Source organism: Nicrophorus vespilloides, unplaced genomic scaffold (assembly GCF_001412225.1).
Source record: "Nicrophorus vespilloides isolate i.1.1-1 unplaced genomic scaffold, Nicve_v1.0, whole genome shotgun sequence".
Classification (NCBI taxonomy): domain Eukaryota; kingdom Metazoa; phylum Arthropoda; class Insecta; order Coleoptera; family Silphidae; genus Nicrophorus; species Nicrophorus vespilloides.
The window spans coordinates 101710-124631 of NW_017096804.1; the positions used below are offsets into that span (position 1 = coordinate 101710).

At 32.1% G+C, this 22922-nt stretch overlaps 4 protein-coding genes across 6 annotated transcripts in view; 3 read left to right on the forward strand and 1 right to left on the reverse strand.

The window, feature by feature from the left end:
• LOC108558224 (transcription factor AP-2-epsilon) overlaps window positions 1-3061 on the forward strand; it is a 61388-nt gene extending 58327 nt beyond the window's left edge. For 2 of the 3 annotated variants that reach the window (XM_017915062.1, XM_017915060.1), the window contains 2 exons: window positions 1338-1527; window positions 2078-3061. In XM_017915062.1, coding sequence (XP_017770551.1) covers window positions 1338-1527; window positions 2078-2808 — 921 coding nt within the window. In that variant the 3' untranslated portion in view covers window positions 2809-3061. The remainder of the gene's footprint in view (window positions 1-1337; window positions 1528-2077) is intronic. The other variant, XM_017915061.1, reaches the window with a different exon arrangement.
• A 1646-nt stretch (window positions 3062-4707) lies between these two features.
• LOC108558238 (ethanolaminephosphotransferase 1-like) lies at window positions 4708-10953 on the forward strand. Its single transcript, XM_017915082.1, has 7 exons — window positions 4708-5074; window positions 7316-7384; window positions 8465-8657; window positions 8724-9019; window positions 9075-9380; window positions 9436-9618; window positions 10075-10953. Exons 1-7 carry the CDS (start codon window positions 5021-5023, stop codon window positions 10141-10143), a joined length of 1170 nt encoding a protein of 389 aa, XP_017770571.1. The 5' UTR covers window positions 4708-5020; the 3' UTR covers window positions 10144-10953.
• Window positions 10954-11459: 506 nt separating this feature from the next.
• On the reverse strand, window positions 11460-12499 carry LOC108558239 (coiled-coil-helix-coiled-coil-helix domain-containing protein 7). Its single transcript, XM_017915083.1, has 3 exons — window positions 12361-12499; window positions 12150-12305; window positions 11460-11670 (listed from the first exon to the last, which is right to left on the reverse strand). The coding sequence occupies exons 2-3, from the start codon at window positions 12297-12299 to the stop codon at window positions 11560-11562; spliced, it is 261 nt and encodes an 86-aa protein (XP_017770572.1). The 5' UTR covers window positions 12300-12305; window positions 12361-12499; the 3' UTR covers window positions 11460-11559.
• A 470-nt stretch (window positions 12500-12969) lies between these two features.
• On the forward strand, window positions 12970-21229 carry LOC108558234 (partitioning defective 6 homolog beta). The gene is made up of 4 exons (XM_017915077.1): window positions 12970-13273; window positions 19071-19296; window positions 20209-20466; window positions 20603-21229. The coding sequence occupies exons 1-4, from the start codon at window positions 13208-13210 to the stop codon at window positions 20947-20949; spliced, it is 897 nt and encodes a 298-aa protein (XP_017770566.1). The 5' UTR covers window positions 12970-13207; the 3' UTR covers window positions 20950-21229.
• Window positions 21230-22922: the final 1693 nt, after the last annotated feature.

Genomic DNA, 22922 nt, shown 5'->3' on the forward strand with positions numbered 1-22922 from the left:
TATTTTTTTTATTCAAATAAGATTTGCTGTAATTTATTTCACTCTCATCAATCACTTACAAACCAGCTTCATTAATAAAACATTGCTTAGTATCCTTGATCTTCCACCGCAAATAATTTATCTATGCTATTATATTATTCAGAATAGATGCATTTGATTTTAAACTAAGCAAATTTATTATTACTTAATATATCTGATGCGGACTTTAATACATTTTATTTAAAACGTTAAGTAACTTATCTTTGATTATGTTGAGCAATTTTTAAGTAAGAATATTTTCTCTTCTAAGCAGTAAAACTTTTAAGTATATTAATAATTTTAGAAATTACATTGCTGCATCAAACGAATGTTCAAAGATACTGTTAGTTTTTTTTGTGATAATAATATATTTTTTTGTTAAATTACATCTAAAACAGTTTGGAAATTTATTTTTTTATTATATTGAAGAGTTACTTTATGTAACTGGTTTTCTTTTAATTAATTTCTTACGATTATAAAAAAAAATATCTAAAATTGTTCTTTTACGACCGACGATTGCTGTGCGAAAAAGATTTATTGGTACGCTAAAATCTCGAATTTACCGAAATAAATATACAGTGATGTTGCAATAAAATGGTAAATAATTAATTAAAAGGTTTTTATTCTTGCAGCAAAAAAAATAATGTTATTAACATATTGTGGATTCAAGCATTGTTTTTAAAAGTTTAAGATTCAATATAAAAATATATTCATTTGAAAATAATGAATGAAATATTGATTATGAGATATTGCAATTTATTGTATCAAATAATTATTAATTTGTTTTTTGTAAGGTTCTAGTGAATATACAGGGTATTATATTTGTTTGTTTTGTGAGACTCAATTACTCGGTTAATATAATGATGATGTAAGGAAAGGAAAACGTATTGCCAGAGATTATAATTTGATGTATGTATGTTGGTTTTTGGGGGAGGACGGCGGTGGGGTGAATTTAGGGTGCTCGCTCGTAAGTTGGTTAGATGTAGGAAGAATGAGTGGGGTAGAGAAATATTTGCGCCCTTATCGTCGTCGCGTGCGTGCGTGCATTTCTTGCGAAATACATATTGAAATGGAGCGGCTCTCTGGTCGAATAGCTGGCATTCTCCACCCCAAGTATTTCCTGCTGCAACTATGTAAAGACATCGCAAATATGTCAGGATTCCGTCCTTATCATCATCTTATATGCATGCAGTTGTTAAGTTACGACAGCGGCCGAATCTCGGAAGACTCCCATATATGAACATATTTGGGACACATACCTCACCTTCTTCCGCCGCCAAAGGAATTCTCATTAATTGATCGTTCGCTTTCTTTTCCAGGGTCAGCTTGGTCATGGCGCGAGTTTCCCGTACAGCGGTGCACCAGGAGGCAGACCGGATTACGGAATACCTCAAAGACCCCACGACGACCCGCTGTCTCTTCACCAAGCATTGGGACAGGCAGTCGACGAGGCCCAAGCGGGCATAGACGACAACACGGGCTTCATATCCGATCTACCTCTACTTAAAAGTAAGTTATCTTTTTTAAATATTTTTTAGTTACTACTAGGTTTACAAAAAAAATCTTGTAGTACGAAACCGTGTTAAGTAGGTCTATGCTATTGTGTATACTTCTGTAATCGTGTTAAAGCAAAACTGATTTTAGAAAGTAACGTGTTATAATAGAGATATTTGTATTTATATATATCTTGTAATTGCAATGTTTTGATGGGCGGTGCGACTACATCTGTTCTACCCCCTTGCTCATGTAATGAACGATTTTCCGGCGCATTGAGTTCCGGGCTCCCCTCTGCTCTTTGCGAGCAGCCAAATGGAAGAATCCAAGATCTGGCTTGATAATAACTGGATAACTTAATGCTAATGATAGAGTATTAGAGCTCCAATAAACAATTACAGTTTTCAAATTGCCTCGGCAACGTACAACACGCTAAACTTTCTAAATATTTCAGATTAAACCTGCTGTTGCGCCATTGTCCGGATCGCGGCGGCGGCAACAAAAATTGCTTTTGCTTCTCGTTTCATTTTCTAATAAGAGTTTTCGCTTTTTTCTTCTGTTATAGGTATAAAAGGAAAGGACCATTCGGGAGGATCCATGGTATCACCGAGCGATGTTTTCTGCTCGGTTCCCGGTCGCCTGTCGCTACTTTCCTCAACCTCAAAGTACAAAGTAACAGTTGGAGAGGTGCAACGACGGCTGTCGCCTCCGGAGTGCCTCAACGCATCGCTGCTGGGCGGGGTTCTCAGGCGGGCGAAGAGCAAGAATGGAGGCAGGATACTTAGGGAGAAGCTGGAGAAGATCGGGCTCAATCTGCCGGCAGGCCGGAGGAAAGCTGCGAACGTGACGTTGCTCACTTCTTTGGTGGAAGGCGAGGCCGTCCATCTGGCCAGGGACTTCGGATACGTCTGCGAGACAGAGTTCCCAGCCCGACAAGTGGCGGAGTATTTGCTCAGGCAGCACGGCGAGTCGATCAGGAGGAAGGAACTTCTGCAGGCCACCAAGCAAGTGACGAAGGAGCTGATGGACCTGCTGAACCAGGATAGGTCGCCGCTGTGCAATACCAGGCCCCAGATTCTTCTGGACCCCTCCATCCAGAGGCACCTGACGCACTTCTCGCTGATATCCCACGGGTTCGGCAGTCCGGCCATCGTCGCTGCCTTGACTGCCATCCAGAACTTCCTCAGTGAGTCTCTCAAGCATTTAGACAAAGTGTATCCTAACCAAAATGCCCAAGGACAACCGATGCTGGTGACGTCGTCCCTAGACAAGGGCAAACTGGACGACAAAAAGTGATCTTACCCACATGCGTTCTTAAAGAATGTGTGCTACTCATTGACATTGTATGTGTTGTGATCTAATCTACTTTGATAAAATGTACGAACGCTCTCTCTCTCCGAAACATCAACAACAACAACAGCAACAAAAAATAAATGATGAAGTAATCATGTAATTATCGAATGAGGAAAACATAACAAAAAAAAGTATCAAATAAATATGAACGAAAAGCGTTTGAAACGTTTTTTGTGTTCGTGACGTATTACATTATAAATTATATTCGTTTTAAGACTCTGTTATATAAGTATTATTCCATTTTTTTTTTTGTTTGTTTTATTTTTATTTTTTTATTGTAATTATTCTGACATAAAATATATTTTTTTCAACAGTGCCAATAATGTATCTTTTCGGTATTAAAAATAAAAAATACACAAAGTTTATTTTTTCTATGTCAACTTCATAATTTTCTCATTTCATCATCCCCATCAACCCATCTTACATCACATAATTCTCAAACAATTGAAAATATTATTATTATTTAACTTTAATTGAGTTTTCACTTATTCCAAGTAGCCTAAAACAAAAAACTGATATAAATGACAATTCATGATCAAATTTTATAGGAATCCAAATTACCAAAGATATAGAACCTGAATTGTGAGAGGAAAATTGCAGTAAACATAAATTTTATCTTCAAAACGGAAATAAATCTTTGTCATCTATAGACCATTTCCCAAAAATCTTTACTGATGCTACAAAATATTTCAAATCAACATAAGTTTTTAATTATTATCCCTATATTTAAAATAAATTGTACAATAAGTAATATAAGAATTATTACATAAATATATCAAATGTACATAGAAAAGGGTTTTATTATATTTATTACATTTACAATATACAATAAATTATTTTTAATGTTATTAATAATATATATATATTATATTATTATGTAATAATAGAACTTTAATGAAACTAACATTTTCATTTTTAATAACCCAATACAACACAGACCACAGTCATAGACAACCAACATAGCAATTGAATCAAGTGAATTAAAAGGTTAACGTTAGATCGCAGAATCAGAAGTAAAAAGAAATAAAAATTTAAATTTTAGTTAAATATTATTTAACAAATTCAACGGTTTACTTTGTAACAAATACCTGTATCTACACTTACACATAATAAAACATTTTTTTAAATTGAAAATTGAAAAAAACGGTTTAGTTCATACAAATAAAACTGTTTACTATTATTAAGTATTTTTATAATTCAATAGTGTATATTCAAAATAATAAAATAATGATATTAAATTATGAAGTTATAAGTGTCAATTGAGCCATAAGCTTAAAAAAGCAATTAGATTCAAATTTCAACAATGTACAAAATAAATAAATCTAAACTATACTTGGCTGTATTTTAAGAATCCTATGCGAAGGTGCTAAGTTCGAAATATAGACTAAATAAAAAAAAATCAGTTGATGGCATCAAAAGGGTAAAATATATCAAAAGGGCTGCAATTTTTTAAAAAAATGAAATCTGATACCATGTTATTTTGGTTGCCTATAATAAAAATTTATTATCAATTATTTATATCTGAATTTATGGTAAGAACATTTTTTAAATTAATCAAATTATATGTTAATTGTGCAGTTTACTTGGTTATGAATAATTAGAAAATACTTATAAGATCAAACGTTAATGAATTTTGAATTTGTGCTTTAAAATATACAGAATATTTATATTTTTTACAAGAATGAAATATGAAATTTAAGATACATTAATTAAATATATAATACGTATTGAAATTATTCAATTTTACTAAATTACGCAATGAAAACTCGTAAAATCAATATTGTGACGATGATGGCTCCATCTGTGCTGGTCTGGATAGACCGAACATGGCATTCTCATAGGAAAAACGTAGTGGGGAAAACATAAAATGTGATAGTAAGCCGGGGATCTGTCATAAGGATCAAACATTTGAAAACATTGAAGTTCGCTTGTCCAAATATGGCGTAATGCGAGTTTGGTGCCTGAAATATTGAAGTGTGGTGTGGTTTTTTTGCGCAAAATTCCGAAACGCATTTCCATCGAGGGCTTTTCCAGGAAAATTATGTTAAAACAGTGAGCAGCAGGCACAGCTAAAAAAGGGTGTACATTCTCCATTGAACCGCACGTGTTGCTACAATCATCCCCCATCGGAATATTCCAATAAGAAGGGCAGAAAATGAATAAGGAGTATTTAAACAATGACCATCTGGTCGGTTTCGAAAACTACAAGGTAAGGAAAGCACCGGAATTGATCTAGGCTAGGTTCATCAAGCTCTGACAGACAGGATGTTCTATCCAGGGTTCACTTGATTTCCCTGTCCATTGCATGGATCCTTCCTGAATTTACACCAATCAAGCTTGTAAACAGGAAGGATCACTGCTCACAATTTTTTCATATAACATTTTTACATTAGTAGCTTGGAACAGGATTTTAATGCATTACATTGCTCCAATTTTTATTATACACAAATAAACTGATAGGAGATTATCAGGCAGAATCATCTTATTTATATCAGTTTCGAGCCACCTATCAAGAGGTATGTAACTTCTGATAGGAACCACAATTTTATAATTGCAATTACTTTTGCACTAAAATAATCAATGATTTTACAAGATTACACTACAATTTATTTCATTGTTTCTAAATTATACTGCCAATACTGTTATTAAATTTGTTATGCAATCATACCAACATTATGTATTAATTATATAATATTACAATCAAGAACTAACTTATACTTGTCTTACAATTATTTTTTTCCAACATCGTCATACAGATAATATCAACAAATCTAATTCAATCTAGCGTTTCAACAACTAGTACTATGTAATACACGCACATAACTCGATGTACAACCAAATTAAATGTAAATATAATTCATCTTCAATCACTATTTCCGCCCAGACGAACAGAAAATATGTGTATGTATAACTCTTTTAAATTGTGATCGACGCGCTTCGGGTCTTTATGCATTCGTTGCTTTTTTTTATGAATACGTTGGGGCTTTAATACGTTTGAGGAAAGTTAATTGGTATAGATGAGCTGCGTTTTTTTTTTTAATATGGAAATTGGGGGTCAATTGTGAATAGGCCTTTCAATACAGTGGACTTTGTATCTAAAACGCAATTGGATAACGATTTACCTTTCTTCATGCATTTCAAATTTATTTAGTAGTAATTGAGAAATAATAGTTTTATATTTTATTTGTCCATGTTTTATCACTTTACGTGTTAAATTTTGTTCTAAATTTGGTTTAACGTGATTAAAATACACAAAGAGATACGAAATAAATCAATTTTTATCTAAAAAATTAATATTTGGATCAAGATTTTTATTACATAAAGTGCGTTATCTACGAAACCATTAATTACTAGTAATCTTCAAAAAGTTTGTTAATAGATAAGTAACTAATGCTATTGCAGACGGAGGTTTGGACCGAAGGATTTGTACATAATTGTGTGTGAAACGTTTAGATTTGTTAATTAAAAAGCACTATTTACGCGTTAATTTGTTTGATCAACGTTATCAAACCGCAAACGCCGGAAAGGTTGTGTGCGTTTTTAAAATGCATTTTCCAATGACATATTTTATTTATTTTTCTGCTAAGCAAATCATGTTAAATGTCGTGCACACTAATTATATAGTACGGATAATAACTTAATCCCGTTATATAACTCAAAACATTTCATAATTGCAACGTGTTTGTATAAATGTAGCGACGTAGTATTTGTTTGGGTGAACTGTTACACTTTTCCAACTCTAGTCGATTTTTACTTCATTACTTATAAAATAAATTACAATTGTGTCGCATTAAGGACAAACGTCGTAGTAAGGTTTCCAATCGAATCAAATATATAATAGAAAATAAGACCTTTAGATTTTTGTTACATAATCCCTATATTTCTGGCATTAAATCAAAGACAAAAAATTTATTCAAAACTTTTTTAAATTAATTAATTTTTATATTTCTAAATATGAATGTGAATTCCATTTATCTTTCCTTCTGTATTGCTATTGTTATTTTATTACTCGCAATATCTCGATAACCTATTGATACCAATACATTATATATATGACCTCCCATATTCTGATGTTGCCTGTCTGCTTGCCTGACATTGGGAAACTACGATTCTTGCTAAGAGCAGGTGATCTTCCAAAAAATCTACAATAAGTTTTTCTATTCGCAACAATTAATAAAAAATACAATTATATTTTTTTAAATAAAACTTTCCAGATGGTTGCAAATACAGATTTTCCAATTTTACACTATGAATTAGTACAATATCCTTGATAAGCTATTAATGGTATTGTAGCGACTGTGTTTAATTGAATTGTAATTTAAAAAAAAAAATAGTTAAGAAAAATGTAATGGGTAATAACACTTTATTATATTTTATTTTGCGTGAATCTAATTTACTAAATATGTATTTACTATGAATTTTAATTAATAAAATGTTTCTTTGATTACAGTACAGTTGCAAGGATACAAGTCCACTGAGCCAGTATGTGATGCACCCATTTTGGAACAAGATCATATTGGTGAGTATTTTCTTAAGGTCCATAAGTTATCTCTTTGTTTTATGTTATTTTTCGTCCCAATATGGATCTATGTACGAAGTAACCTTTCGCTGACATTAGATAAACTATAATTTCAATATGTGTAACTATAAACAAACATTTTATTTGTAAAGAAGCGATATTTCGTAGAAAAAAAAATAACGGAAGTAGTAAAGAGGTTAACATTTCCAGAGATAAATATTAGATATAATGTAAACAGGATTATCTTTTATACTAAGGTATCCACAATTCAGTAAATGTAATGTAATAGGAATATATTTTATCAGATATTTTAGTTGTGAAGCAAATCGTGGCTCTATTTCAAATAATTTCCCAATAAAGTGGATGATTATTAAATTTGCTTTAAATGATGTCATTCGCAGTTGTGAAAGTTCTACGAACTATTAAAACGTAAAAACTCGAGATTCCGTGTGCTTTTTATGTACGTAGTAAGAAAGGAATCGATAACTTCTGAGTCAACGTATTGATTATTCTAGTGAATGTATATTAAGTAATGTTTTTCCCTCAATTTTGATGCAATTCTATTAATTGGCCATCAGTCGACCACCCTGATTGTCTCTTTCATTTCTTCTATGTATATACGTGATGCAACTTCTAAATTTATATTTGATGCGACAGTTATAATAACGTATCGGCGTGAATCATTTCACGCAATTTATATTGAAAAAATTAAAAAGACGTATCGACGAGCAAGTATTATTCGCTTTTTTATTAGCGCTAAGTACTTTTCTTTACTGTAGTTGTATAAATCAATATTGTTTATAACTACAAAGGTTGAAATATTATTTGTTGAAATCCTCTTTATCTTATTACTTTATTATTAAATGAGGTTAAACTATTGCTAAAGTTTAGCAGGAACGTCTATAATTGATGGGTAACCGGAAATATTAGCCAAGTCGAGATGTATTAATTGGAGCCCTAGTAAAGCAATGTTTTTAGAATAACAATTCTTAATACCATGTAATACACACGTCTTTGTGATAGATGTTCAGTTAAAATGGAAACCTAACAATTACTAATCTAAATATTATATAATTTCAGTTGTGCCCAAGATGGATTGCTCCAAACTTATTAACATTCAGTGGATTCCTGTTCACATTCGCCACTTTGCTGTTACTAAGTTACTATGATTACGATTTCTATGCAAATGCAAGGGACCACCCTGAGGTCGACCCCATTCCGAACTGGGTGTTTATGACGTCGGCTATTTTCCTGTTTTTAGCATATACTTTAGGTAAGTTATTTCACGACCCATATTTGATTGAATGCTTTAAAATACTAACGTTGCAACATTTCGTAGATGGCATCGATGGGAAGCAGGCAAGAAGGACGGGGACCAGTGGGCCCTTGGGCGAGCTCTTCGATCACGGATTAGACTCGTACACGGCGGCCATCATTCCGATCGTGATGTTCTCGATATTTGGTAGAAGCGATGTGTACAGTATAAACGCTATGCGAATGTTCTTCATCGTTTGGAACGTCCTTATCAATTTCTACTTGACCCACTGGGAGAAATACAACACTGGTCTGTTGTTTCTACCGTGGGGCTACGATTTCTCCATGTGGTGCACCATCCTAACCTTCCTGCTGGCCGGTGTAAGACCCCAATCAAATCGCTTGTGATGCGGATTATTACATGTTTTTATTTCAGATTTTCGGGTATGAAATATGGCAATTCACGTTGCCGGGTGGCATGTCAGCTGGGGGATGTTTCGAAATCTTACTATATGTTTCCTCGATGGTATCGAACGTTCCCATTGTCTTCTACAATGTTTACATGTCCTACAAACTTCGCACCGGACACATGCGATCATTCGCTGAAGCTGCTAGGCCCTTATTTTCTGTCACCATTTTCTTCTTGTTGACGTTGCTCTGGGCTTGCGCCTCTCCTACGCTCTTGGAAAAGGACCCAAGGGCTTTGTTTTTCTTGACCGGCACTATTTTCTCGAATATCTGTGTATGCATCCAACGTTCTCTATTATTTCAGTGTATTTAATTCGTATGATTTTTAGTGTCGATTGATCGTAGCTCAAATGAGCAACACCAGATGCGATTTGTATAATTCGCTGATAACTCCCACGGCTGTGTTCGTCGCTGTTTCGCTTATTGTGGGAATCGAACTAGTGGAATTATTATTGATATACTTCCTCTGCTTCATTGCATTCTTCACGCATATACATTATGGATCATGTGTGGTAAGTGATTATATTCTCCTAGTCTGTTATTGTAAGCTATACTTGTTGGCACAAAGACACTTCAGTACAAAGCACTTCAAGTGCCAAAAGGGAGAGCTGCCAATACAGATAGTTTTATTGTACTAGCACTTAATTGTATAATTTGGAACCATCTGCTACCATCATTAATAATTATTTTCTACAATATAAAAATAATATCTAAGATTCTATAAAATTCTCGTTATTAGATTTGTAATAATTTTGCATTCAAGAAATTTGAATTTATAAACCAAATCCTTGTCAGTTCATCTAAGGTTCCGAATGTTCGATATTTTCAATATCTACTTCTTGAAAAAGTGTGTTACGGCATTCAATATATTGTTTTGGCCGCTTACTTACATATAACTGTCGAGTTATTAAGATTCATTCATATTTTGTTATTGATCCTCGTATTTACAATTCGTTTTGATCTTTCAGGTTCAGCAGATGTGTAAACATTTCCATATAAGATGCTTCAAGATACCATATGAGAGTCATTCAGAATGACTGCTTGCCGACAACGCATGAATCTCATTAAGTCAGGTGTTGTCCCTCGGACGCCATACATATATTTTTTGCACGTAAACAATTATTTTTTTTGTGTTTCGTTTCTGTGTTCGCAGGAATATGCGGCCCAAGACCTCCTGAAACGAAAATCCACCTCATCCATCCTCTTACGACGTGTGTGTTCCCTATTATTTATTTATATAACTCCCAAGCAAATTTTTACGTTCCATTCGCGCTCTCTTTATTTTATTTTTACCTGTCAGAAATTTCGCTTAAATTATATAAATAATACACTGCAAAAAAAAAAACTATCCTCTAACGAAGCCTAAGAATTTCAGCAAGTCCAAAGATGTAAACTTTTTGTACATTATCGAGTTTATTTTGTATGATTTTTATTTTCCTATTTGTAGTTTTCACTAGGCAAAATCGAGAGTGCTGTATCTCGATCAAAGATTAATCCTAACTTATTTTGTATATATTTATATATATATAGGCAATTTCTAGTTTACGTAGGATTAAGATTGCGTTAACATTAAGTTGTCTTATTTTTGTTTGTTTTATTTACGATTTCGTTGCATGTACGGAGTATCTTTGTTGTGGTTTGACTGACTTTCCTTCAATCCGAACTCACCATTGACATAGTAATTTAATTTTATATATATATTCGTAAGGGAGATACTGTTGTGTCGTTTGTTCTTAGTTTCAGTTGTTTCTTCTTTCTTTAATTCGAGGGATCTTATTTACGACGTTTTTGTCACTGATTATATAATAAATATGTATGCGCGGGGGCAGGAGGGATTGAACCATCAATCAATTTATTTATTTTTATTTTACATGTTTCTTTCTCTCTATATGTGTTCTCTATTTGTGCCATTTGTTTGTTTGTACGTTCATATCTGTCGTGTCTGCCCCCTCCCACCTTTACCATCAGAGAAATAACTGATTTGGATAGTGAAGAAAAGAAAAATATCAAACGTTCGCAACTAGTGTGTTACTTTACTGCTTGCGCGAATAACATATTAAAAAAAAATAGAGGAGAAGAAGAAAATAATCGATAAAGTTTAGCTAGTTAATAATTAACATTCCAATTATTAGCACAAATGATATATATGTATAATCAAGATCTGTATTTATTTCTCTCTCTCTCTCTCTCATTGTGTAGTATTAATTGCGATTTGCTCTTCTCACTATTAATATGATGCTGTGAACTGTTCGAATCATATGTTCTGTTCGGTTGTGTAATGATAATTGAAATAAAACTAAATTTTAATAATGACTATGCTATGTACTGTGGATGGAAATAATTGAGACGATCGTTAAGGTTATTTACATTTATACAAACGTTACATGAGATATTTCTGATTCAAAATCAGGATCGCTTATCTATAATTGTACGTCGATTTGAAACGTGATTGATCAAGTGAAGTAATGGTTCTTCAAAAAATCCTTTTTCACCTCCTCACGATCTGCTACCTCCGGTAGGATCGGACGGAGACCCTCCCTTCTTCTGTACGCTTGAACCCTACCCTAAAACAAATATTTACACAACGATATAACTTTGTTATCAATAACTATATACATTTTATTGATATTTCGTACATTCTACACTACCCAGTTATATTTATTCAGTATTTAAGATAACAAAATAAATAACTTTATTTTGGTAGTAGCCACATTATTAGCTCTTAAAATAGATATTAACACTCATTGATTTATTAATATTTATGAAACCAGATATTCTATTCAGTTAATTAGGTTTGTTTATCTTATATTATTAATAATTTATATAGGAAATGTTAACTACCAGTTAGATATTTAATATATATTAATCTGTTGATCTTTTAGCTATAAAAGCTGCTACCATAATCTAAGTAGTTTGTTAACTATGAATCTCAATACCCATCTCATTGCATTTTAGAAGCAATACAATGAATGCAATATTTTTTGGAAATTATTTATTAATAGCAATGAATTTATTGCATACTAGGACATGACTGTTCTCTTACCCAAAACTTCTTGCATGTTTTGTAGTTTTCCATATAATCTAAACATTTATCTCGAATGAAGTTATTGTCATTCATGCACTTGTAGGTCATCTCCTGCTCCTTCTGGCAAGGATTAACCTTCTCAAAATCGGGTTTCTGTATCCTCTTCATCACAACCTGACAATATTAAAGTCAATATAAATACAAAATAAAATAACAGATAGTTACATACTTCAAGCCATTTGCATCAGCTGTTTTGGGTCGCAACAAACTTCAATATTTTGATCAAATAAAGATAGGTTACTCGGATGTTAGATAATGTTTATTATTTTGTTGTAAATGGGGTAGCCTATATAACAACTCAAAATTTATATATTTTTGTATAAAGAAATTTAACAGTTTAATGTTTGGGTATTATTTAATAATTTATTTTTTAATTATGTTGATATGGAATTGTTATAATATTGTAGATTTAGAAGTATTTATAATTCTTATAAAAGCGCCAAGTGGTGATTCATATTTTTCAGTGCTGTCGACATCAGAAACATCAGCAATGTTGCCATTGATTACAATTCATACAAATTACTTTTGTTAAATTAAAACTTATTTAATGATTGTTTTGTTCTTTATAGATATAATTATATCTTATGGTTTGATATAATTGAAATACGAGTTGTTATTTTTATTGCATGTTTTATTTTGCAGGTTGATAATGGATTATTTGATTATTATATCAAAGCTGTGTGTATGTTTTAGGATAATATTGATAGAATGAATCGATTAGTTTGGAGTATTATTTAATTTGTTTAATGGTAAAGAGCAGGAAGTTTTCGTTCCGGTTTTTGTTTGGTGGTAACGGCTAGATGTGGCAACGTCGCGCCGTCGACAAACCCTACCCTGGGTGACTACCATTAAAAGAATGAAGTACAAACGTAAATAACTTAGATTTTTTGTTGTTTATTCCGTTTTATGTTGGTTTGTTGTGTTCGTCGGAGGGTCCCAAGTGTCCTTAAAAGTGTAACGAAAGTGTGAGCGCGAATTGAACGGCCGCCAGCAGCAAGAGAAGAGTCGCAGCGAAGATGTCGAAAAATAAAATTGTGATGAAAAACACACTGGACGGTAGCAAAATTGAATTGAAAAGCAAAGTAAGTAGGCGACTTTTCCGCTCAGCTGGGATTCCTGAGTGATCCCGGCGAATCCTGGTATTCGTCGATAGGGGTTGCTATGGTTTTCCTCAACCGAAATTCATTCATCTATCGAACCTGGTGCACACACGAAAATTGTACTTTCTACACCTGTTTGGTAAAGAGAGCATGAATCATTTGCTGCCTTTTCAATTAATTTCCTCTGCTCTGTGTGAACGCACTTTTATCTCTAAACCTATTCAAATGCAATCAATTTTACATTCATATGCCACCCATTCAATGCTATACACTTTTATCATGGTTACCATTTTATAAATAATTAGAATTCATTATCAGTGTAACTAACTGTATGCGATAACAGTTTCATTACAAATACACTATTGCCATCTACAAATAACAACAAAATACTATAAATGCATGCACACGAATCATATCCAATTTACACCAGTATCATACAAATCTATCAATTATTGTTTCGACAAGTGCAGATTTCCAAAATCATTCATCAACTATGATTTCCGACAATCAGTATTACAAATTAATGTTTCAAGATAAAACTGCTTAAAGATAAATTCAAATAAATCAAAATCATGGAATAGATAAAATTCAATTATACTTTGTACAAATTCTAAAATTATATATATTTAATTTATATATAAATAGATTGATAGCTTTTTAGCCTAAATTAGGACTAATAAAAATGTGTAAATAAATAAATGATAAAAACTAATGAAATCTTTAAAAACTATAATTTCATAGGTGAGTGGGTGGATGAAGCTGGCTGACTTTGGATGTCCGATAGTTAAACAACAATTGGCGCGGGTGGATGACTTGTGGGAAGTACTACAATGAAAAATAAAATACTGAATGAGAATTGTTACAGTAACAACTCGTATATGCGATATACATATTCAACGTTGTAGAACATTCATTGTGATGTCCTTTAAAAATTGAAATCGTGGCTCATGGAATGTGAAAATGTACGATTTAACATAAAAATTGTGTACAAGATATAATTTCAACATTATTTTGATTAATACCTGAGATTTACGTATTTTATTTTTAATTAATTATATCATTATGAAAACCATTAACTCTTACGCAAACTATAATTGATAATGGAATTGACTTAATTGTGTTTAAAATTATAATAATTCAGTCATCACTAAGTGAATGATTAATCGCGTTACGAAGAAAAAAATAAGAAACGTTTCTTGTTTTTATTTCTAGAATGTAAATGATGTATGCAATTCCAAAATCGAAGCCCACGAATTCGCAATTGATTCGCACGCATTGAGAAACCGCGACTTCTTCGGTCGCGAACAAATTAGTTGGTTCAAAAGAAAACAGAAAGTTTTCTATTTAAAAATGAAATTACAATAAAAAGTGTCATGTGAACGTGAGCCTTTGTTTAAAGCATTCCAACTTTTCTGTTGTAGCCTTTATCTGTTGTTCCTCGTAATTCAAATAGATATACGAGATAAGTAACGTACTCATTTTTATATATCTGTCGACTTTTAAACACTTTAGCCTTAGTGCACGAGAATAATCATTTGTTATAGACATATATTTTGTTGTTGAATTAGATAATTCATTGTAAATGATACGTTATAATAATCGATTGCAAAGTGATTTATTAATGTATTCCGATTGTCGGGTCGGTTTCTAAACATGCATTTGCTAGTCGACTAAACCGCAGTTGTTATTATTAGTTTGCTTATTGACCCAATTGATTACAATTTCCAGCAACACAACATATATTAACAATCACGAACCCTCTCAAACAATAAACGCAGCCTACTCGCGACTATTGCATTTCTATTTTGTGAGTAACAGTTCAATTGTCCGTTCAAATACGATCCGGCCACCTGTTCTTCCTATACGGCGGCAACAGCAGCAGCAGCAAAAACAGAAAACAAATAAACTGTACGTTTGGAATCCGGTGCAATGATTAATTTTCAGCTCAAATTGCTTAAGACTTTCATTAACAATTTTGTTAAACGTTTACAGTATTAATCATCTATACATTGAAACAAATTGTACATTTTGTTAAAAGATTTGTCTTATAGTCCGAAAATAATAGATAAAAATCGAGTAATGTATGTGAAAAAGTATCCTAGTGCAATAGTTTACGAGAATAAGTATTAATAACAAATAACTGCATGTTTGGAATCCGGTGCAATGATTAATTTTCAGCTCAAATTGCTTAAGAATTTCATTAACAATGTTGTTAAACGTTTACAGTATTAATCATCTATACATTGAAACAAATTGTAGATTTTGTGTTAAGTTTATTTATCTTATTTCTGCGATTTCTTTACGTTAAAAGTTTCCTCTTCTAATCCGAAAATAATAGATAAAAATCTAGTGAAGAAGTATCCTAGTACAATAGTTTACAAGAATAAGTATTAATAACAAGTAAACTGAGTTAAATCTTTGGTACGACCAATTATATTGTCTTATTTGATGGAACTTTAGTTTTGTTGATAATGTGATAATTTAACTTTAATACCTTCATTTCCTGGTCTATATTTAGAAGTATTATGAAACAAGTATAATTATATAAAAGACACATACCTACTTTTTAGATTTTATTTTGAACTTTGATGATAATTTTTATCGTTTCCTTCAATTTAATTTGTTATTGATATGTTTATGCACGGTAACAGTAATTTGATACGACTATTCTGCCTTCCATATTTATTACACTTCCAACTATAAAGTTGGTACTTGATTTATTTCTTAATTAAATATTTTATTACTACTGCAATTTATACACTTCTTAAAAAAATACTAAATTTTGCACTTCACCTCAAATTATAGCAGTCTAAAGTGACAATTAAAAGAAATCATTGTTTTTTGAAAGCCTACTGAAAGAGTTGATGGAATATTTCTTAAGACTTCTTCATATTATACACATCGTTGACCTGCTGGTTGGTAAACACTTATGAAGAAAACCTCCTAACCAATACAGTTATTATTACAACTATTCCCTACTTTACTAATTAATTCCACTCTATCATTCTTTCGTAAAGTGAGAACTCAATTTCCATGCGGAATGTAGAATTATCTCAATTTCGTATTTATTTAGTTAACATCAGACAATTGGCTCCACCCATGGAAATTGTATATGGTAATAAAAATGAACACTACTGGTATTTATAAACCATTTACATTAGTATCTATACTACATCTCATATTTCTACGCCCACGTGAAAAACGACTGGGGCAGTAGATGAAGCAATAAAATATAAACAACTATTTTCAATTAGATTTACATCTTCCATCTGTTAAATACTATTATAGATATTTTTTTTATAATAAATTTACGTTTGGAAAGTTTGACGGTTGTTCGTAAAAATTTGAAGAGATTATTGAAATTAATTTATGTGCGCTGCAGCACACGCGAAACTAAAACGAAAGTGCTTCCAATTAAATCGTACGAATCTGCCACATTTCTAATCTGTTACTTATTATTGGTGGCATCCATTCCGTTCATTAATGTTAATAATTATAAGAAAAGGATTAGAAACAACAAAATTATCGTTTCGTGATGTATTGTAATTTGTTCTTAAAATTCTGCATCGCTTTGCATTTATATAATTCATAAACACTTAACCGGCAGGTCAGTCACCTTGTCTAAGTCAAGTAGACAATAAAATAAGTTAATAGTTTTTGTTTAGAGTGCGTTTTATTCTTCAATTTTAGTAATTTGTATACCTCGTCCTTGTATTTGGCTATCGACCATGACGATATTAAGTCTCTATTCTTTAACATATTGATTTTAACAGAAATATTTATATATACTTTGATTACTAATTTGCATTCCATTGTTATTACAAATTACGATTTTCCTATCGTTTCCAATGATGTGCAATTGTTTCCATATGCAGGCTATATATATTACGTTTTTCGTTGTTGTTTGAAACAACTATTTCAGACGCATGTCTATTAAATGAAGCTCATTAATATGCTGATACGTTACTCAGATAGTAACAGCAGTCAGGTGGAGTTAGATTTTAAATTATCATTTTTCAAAGCTACTTATGTATAATTGCGTCTAGCATTATATTTTTTTTATAAACATCACTGAAATATACGTAGACTTTCTTCTTTCGAACTGAAAACTATCAATTAATAAACTATAAATATCGTTTATTAATTGTTATCTACAATTTGTGTATATTATTACAAATGAATGAAGCTATAAATTAGTTATGTTTTCATATGCAGGTAGTTTCCGTTATAAGTTCCTTCGATTAAATTATTTTATCGGGATGTAGCTATACCTGTAATCTTTTAATGCAGTTATAGAAAAATTAGTTCATAATTTACGAAATGATTAACAGATTAAGCTTTATAGATTAAAATTCTTATATAATTTTATATTTTATAATCATAAAAATATTTGTCACAATTGAAATTTAATCAATTGTGTAACTTGCATTATTATTTTTATCATGAAATTGTATTATTTATGTCAACTTGACACATTACAGGTGTCAAGAAAACTTGAAATTGAATCATTTTAATCATACTATAGAAGTTTTTATATTATATAATTAATTATTAGATGGGAGGAAAAGTAAATATAATGCAAGTCATGGAATGCCTCCTAAACAAAAATACAAAGGGTTCTGACTGCCAAATGGAGCTCATTTCCTATTAATATTAATAAAGAACGAAGATCACAATTGAAAATTACGTTTCTCACGTGGAGTCCATTAAGCTCTGGCAATGATCGCGTGCAAACTCTTTCATTGCTTTCCATTCGAAGCGTACAGTTCTCGAGGGATTAATGGGCGACCGAACGAAGGTTTTATAGTATTATTTGATTGGCAATCGGAACGTTGATTTGTTTCAGTGCAGATATGCATGTGCATTATGCATGAATCATTTGCAACGGCGCGGCTGAATGTCAATCGCATGCCGGTAATACGCACTTGGATCTTCAATGTTAGCTTTAATTAACGAGATTTTCTCATACCGTTTAAGCTCTGATTGTCTCGGTTAAATTCCGCACCGGTTTGTAATTTACACTAAACAACACCTTTGAAACTTTGTCTCAATCCAACGATGTTTATAAATAAACAGTTACTGTTTTTTTTTTATAAAATAAATATCGGAAAATTGCCATAATAATTTGTATATGAAGTATACCAAAAAGAGAACGGTTTTTAGAAATGCCGTGTGATTCAATTTCTAAATTTGTTGGCTAAACATGAATCTCGATCAAGGCGTTATTCCACGCGAAATAATTAAAATTAATGATGATCATTAGGCGGTAAAAACAGCAATAATGAAATCTATCGATTGTCGGTAATTGCGAAAGAAGATGCTAGAAAGTCGAGGAATTATAAAAAAAAATGTACGAGCCGTGATCAAATTTCCACTAATTCGATTGACAATGCACGTGGAAAGAAAATACGATTGGAAATATGGTCTGCTTAAAATTGCATCGAAATTGTTTTATTTTGCGGTCGTCCAAGGACTGCGATTATCGTTACGTAACTATAGTAATTATACACGGATCTGGGGATATGAATTACTAATTTATATTTGTCTTTTACATTTCCAGCACGACAAAAAATAATGTCTAATACAAATGGAGCGTCTCCATAGCAGCGCTATGATATTATTATTATGATTGGAAAATAGCTGCTTAATTGGTTGCATTTCTTGCAGCAATTGCAATAATTATGGATTAATTGCAATGTATTTATTACCTATTAATTGAGTCGTTGCTTATTTGTACCATATTATCGTGGAGTAATATTTTTTTTTAATTTTCTTTTAGTTTGATGCGGAACTAAGGCGATGCTCCGTGATGCGAGATGGACAGGCCCGATTCGAAGAGTTTAAAACCCTTCTGGAGAGTTTGCACTGTCTCGGAGACATAGCCTTCCTAGTATCCTACATAGATCCCAGTGACCAGGACCTGTTGCCTATCAACAACGATGAAAACCTGCGGAGGGCCCTCATGAATGCCAGACCTGTCCTGCGGGTGATCATACAAAGAAAAGGTAAAAACTACTATACTTTAGAAAATTCTCATCGTTTCCTAACTTTTCGGTGTTCTCATTATATAATAAATGTATTGGTTCGTTTTTTTTAATTCATTAGGGAATGGAACACTTGAAATTATAAATGGACAATTGGTGGAGTGTGATGAACTCTGATGTGTACTTGAGTTGTGCTTATCGTAGGACATGTGGAAGGGCAAAACTAACTGTAGCATGGTGATTGCTGGTGCGGAAAAAAAACATGTTAATCTGTTACAAAAGCCATATGGCCGTTGTATAATGTCATTATGCTTTTCGTCACTGTCATTTCACGTATTTGTTTCTTGTTTATATTGAAACAATAAATTATGAGAAATATAAGTTGCTATAGCAAATAGAGTAAGATATTAATAAAAATTACAAAACGTTTTATAGTATATATGAATATATCTCATAGGTTTAACTATTCTTTGGTTACTTTAGTAATCAATGATTAGTTTCAGTCAAAATTGACATATTTGTCTTAGCAATTGTTTTTTTATTGTTTTATTTGTGTGCACATGTTAATAGAAGTAATGGTTTTCTTTATGATCATGAATAAAGCAACAATAAATTGCCTGTTTGAATAATTTTCAAACAAGTTTGTTTTATTACTTTTCTTTGTTCATATAACTACTTATAACTACTGTGACTAAACATGGAAATATTGACATAAAAAAGTAAATTATAATTGAGATTATATATTATTAAAACAATACAAAAAAATTGTATCTATGATAACGATATTTTATAAGTTTGATTGACTGTTTATGTGTCAATCTGGTAGGTAGAAAGTTGATAATTGTTTTTATAAATAAAAAAAGAAATCAACAATCTGCATACTGCAAATTGCTTTACAAGGAAGTCGTCTATAAATATTTTTTTTTATTGCAGGTGATAGTCTGGAAGAGCTGAATGGTTATGGAACGATAAAACCGAAGAACCTGATATCCACAATCCTGGGTGGAACACCGAGCAGGGCCAAAACGTTGGCCATCTCGAATCCACACGACTTTCGACAGGTGTCGGCCATCATCGATGTGGACATCGTCCCAGAGACTTGCAGGAGGGTCAGACTACTGAAACACGGCACGGAGAAGCCTCTCGGCTTTTACATCAGAGATGGAACGAGCGTGCGGGTTACACAAAAAGGTAAATATTTAGATGAAGGTACAAATAAATTTCTTGCAAAATGTACTGTTATTTCAGGACACATTAAGTGTTTCTTATTTGGCCTGTGTATATGAAACTACTGTATTTGCTAATTGTATGTTTACGTATGTTTTAGGACTGGAAAAGATACCTGGCATATTTATATCTCGCTTGGTGCCCGGTGGTTTGGCCGAGTCGACCGGACTGCTGGCGGTTAACGACGAGGTCCTGGAGGTAAACGGCATCGAGGTCAGCGGGAAGACCCTGGACCAGGTGACGGACATGATGGTTGCAAATAGTGCTAATTTAATAGTGACCGTGAAGCCGGCCAATCAGCGCACAGTGGCCCCAGTCAGGAGAGGCAGTTTCAGCAGGAATTCGCTGTTGTCTAGCGGATCGCAGCAGTCTCACACCACGGCCGGATCCGATCCCGACGATCAAGACGAGATCGTCGACCTGACCGGCATCACTATGGACCAATGATCGCGGTGTCGAGCTTGGGGGTGAGAGGAAGGATGATAAGCATCCTCCTCCGCACTTCCAAATCTGTTCAAAGCAACTACCATTATAACATTCCCTCGACAAAAAAATAAGTGAATCGGCGCCAATCCAGATAGGAGACGACGCCCTTCGATCTATCTCTTCATCAAATAGGCCATTGCGGCCGCTTCCGATCGCCGTTTCATTTCCGGCCTATCGGGTGCGCGAAACCATGTGATTTATAAAATAAAAAATTTATTCAAAACAAATTGAGAAGAAAAAATACTAAAAAAAAAACGAATACCCACGAAATTTATTTGTACTTAAACATTTTTTTTATTTGTAACTTATAAGACTATGAAACATTCCCATATAAACAAGTATTAGTAATACGCTCACGGAGAAAAGCGGCCTGTATTTTTTTTATTTCTTTCTTTGGAGAATATAATATATTAGTATTTCTAAAACTTGAAACTTCCAGAAAATACTTAAATTTTGTTTTATCTTATATACTTGATAAAGACACGTCAACAGTTTAAGGTATTTTATTTATTATATATATTTGTCAGAAAGTTTTATTGTTGTATTATTATTATTTTTTATTATTATTATTATTGTTAGTTTCTAAGTATTAGCATTATAATTTATAGAAATATTTTATCGATTTTTATATATGTATATGCATAGGCTCAGTAATTGATTTTATTATTATTATTTTCTGTTTCTTTTTTAATCGACGAGCCATAAGCTCGAGAGAATCGCGCCTTTCTCTGTATATAAATTATTTTTTTACTATAAGTACCTTCTTACAATTACGGGCAGCGCCGCTCGTTTAGCGAAGTGCGTTAAGCGAGCATCGACTGTACACTATTTTTCAATAATACTTTTCTTTTGTATAAAGCAGCGTCTAGAGTGCCTTGATCTGTTTAGGAAGAAGAGAATACAATCAAATAATCGTTGATTACTACTGTGGCCTTTTATATATTTATATATATATATATATATGTATACATAAATATTTCTTGTTAGGAAGACTTTTAACATTCGAATATTGCAAACATTTATAAACTTTTAGAAATTTCCGTCCTTTGCTATGCGAATAGTGATAATAAAATTTTAAAGCAGTCGATAATATTTTGTACAACATATCAATATCATTTCTAGTTGGAAGAAATAGTTGATTTACAAGAACTGTTGATTGAGCTTGAATGTTTTTCTCTATGGAATGATTGGGAGGTTACTTATATTGCAATCATGTTTAATATTGAATATCAAGTACTTTCCGAGATTTGAGAAAAAAAAAATGAAAGGGAAGAAAACAAAATAATTGTAACCATATGTTAATTGATGATGATTGCATATGTATACTTATTACTATTTTAGAAATATATATATATCGAGTTACAAAATGAGACTTTTTATAATAAAACCAAACGTTTTTTTATTCTCGCTTTTCTTTACTTTCCTATTCTACTCCTAAAACTTGTAATTTTTCCAAATTCGATTAAAATAACTTAAATTTTCTTTTGTACAAATGATTACGTTTTCACAATTTATTGATTTTCTCAGTAACTATAATAGAAAGCACCCATGGATATTTGAGTCCAAGTTGCGATCAAAAATGAAGTAATGAAAAATTAACGCAGTGTCTTCACATTTTAGTGATTTTCTCAGAAAATATAATAGATAAAATGGATTTAAAAGATGCATATGAAAGTTCGATTTTTGGGAAATGTGAATTCAATTATTGGTGTGGTTTCATACATTTGGCTGTAATTTGCGATGTGTATCTTTTAGATGTATATAAAAGTTGATTATCTGGGGAATAAAACCTGTCACTGGTTTCAAATAAATCATATGTTGTTTTCATTTTATATTGTAAAAAAAACAACAAACATTATTAACAAAATTAAAATAAACAGGGTTTTCAGTGGTCATCATCGGCCGGCTGTTTCACCCAGAAACCCCATGGAGCG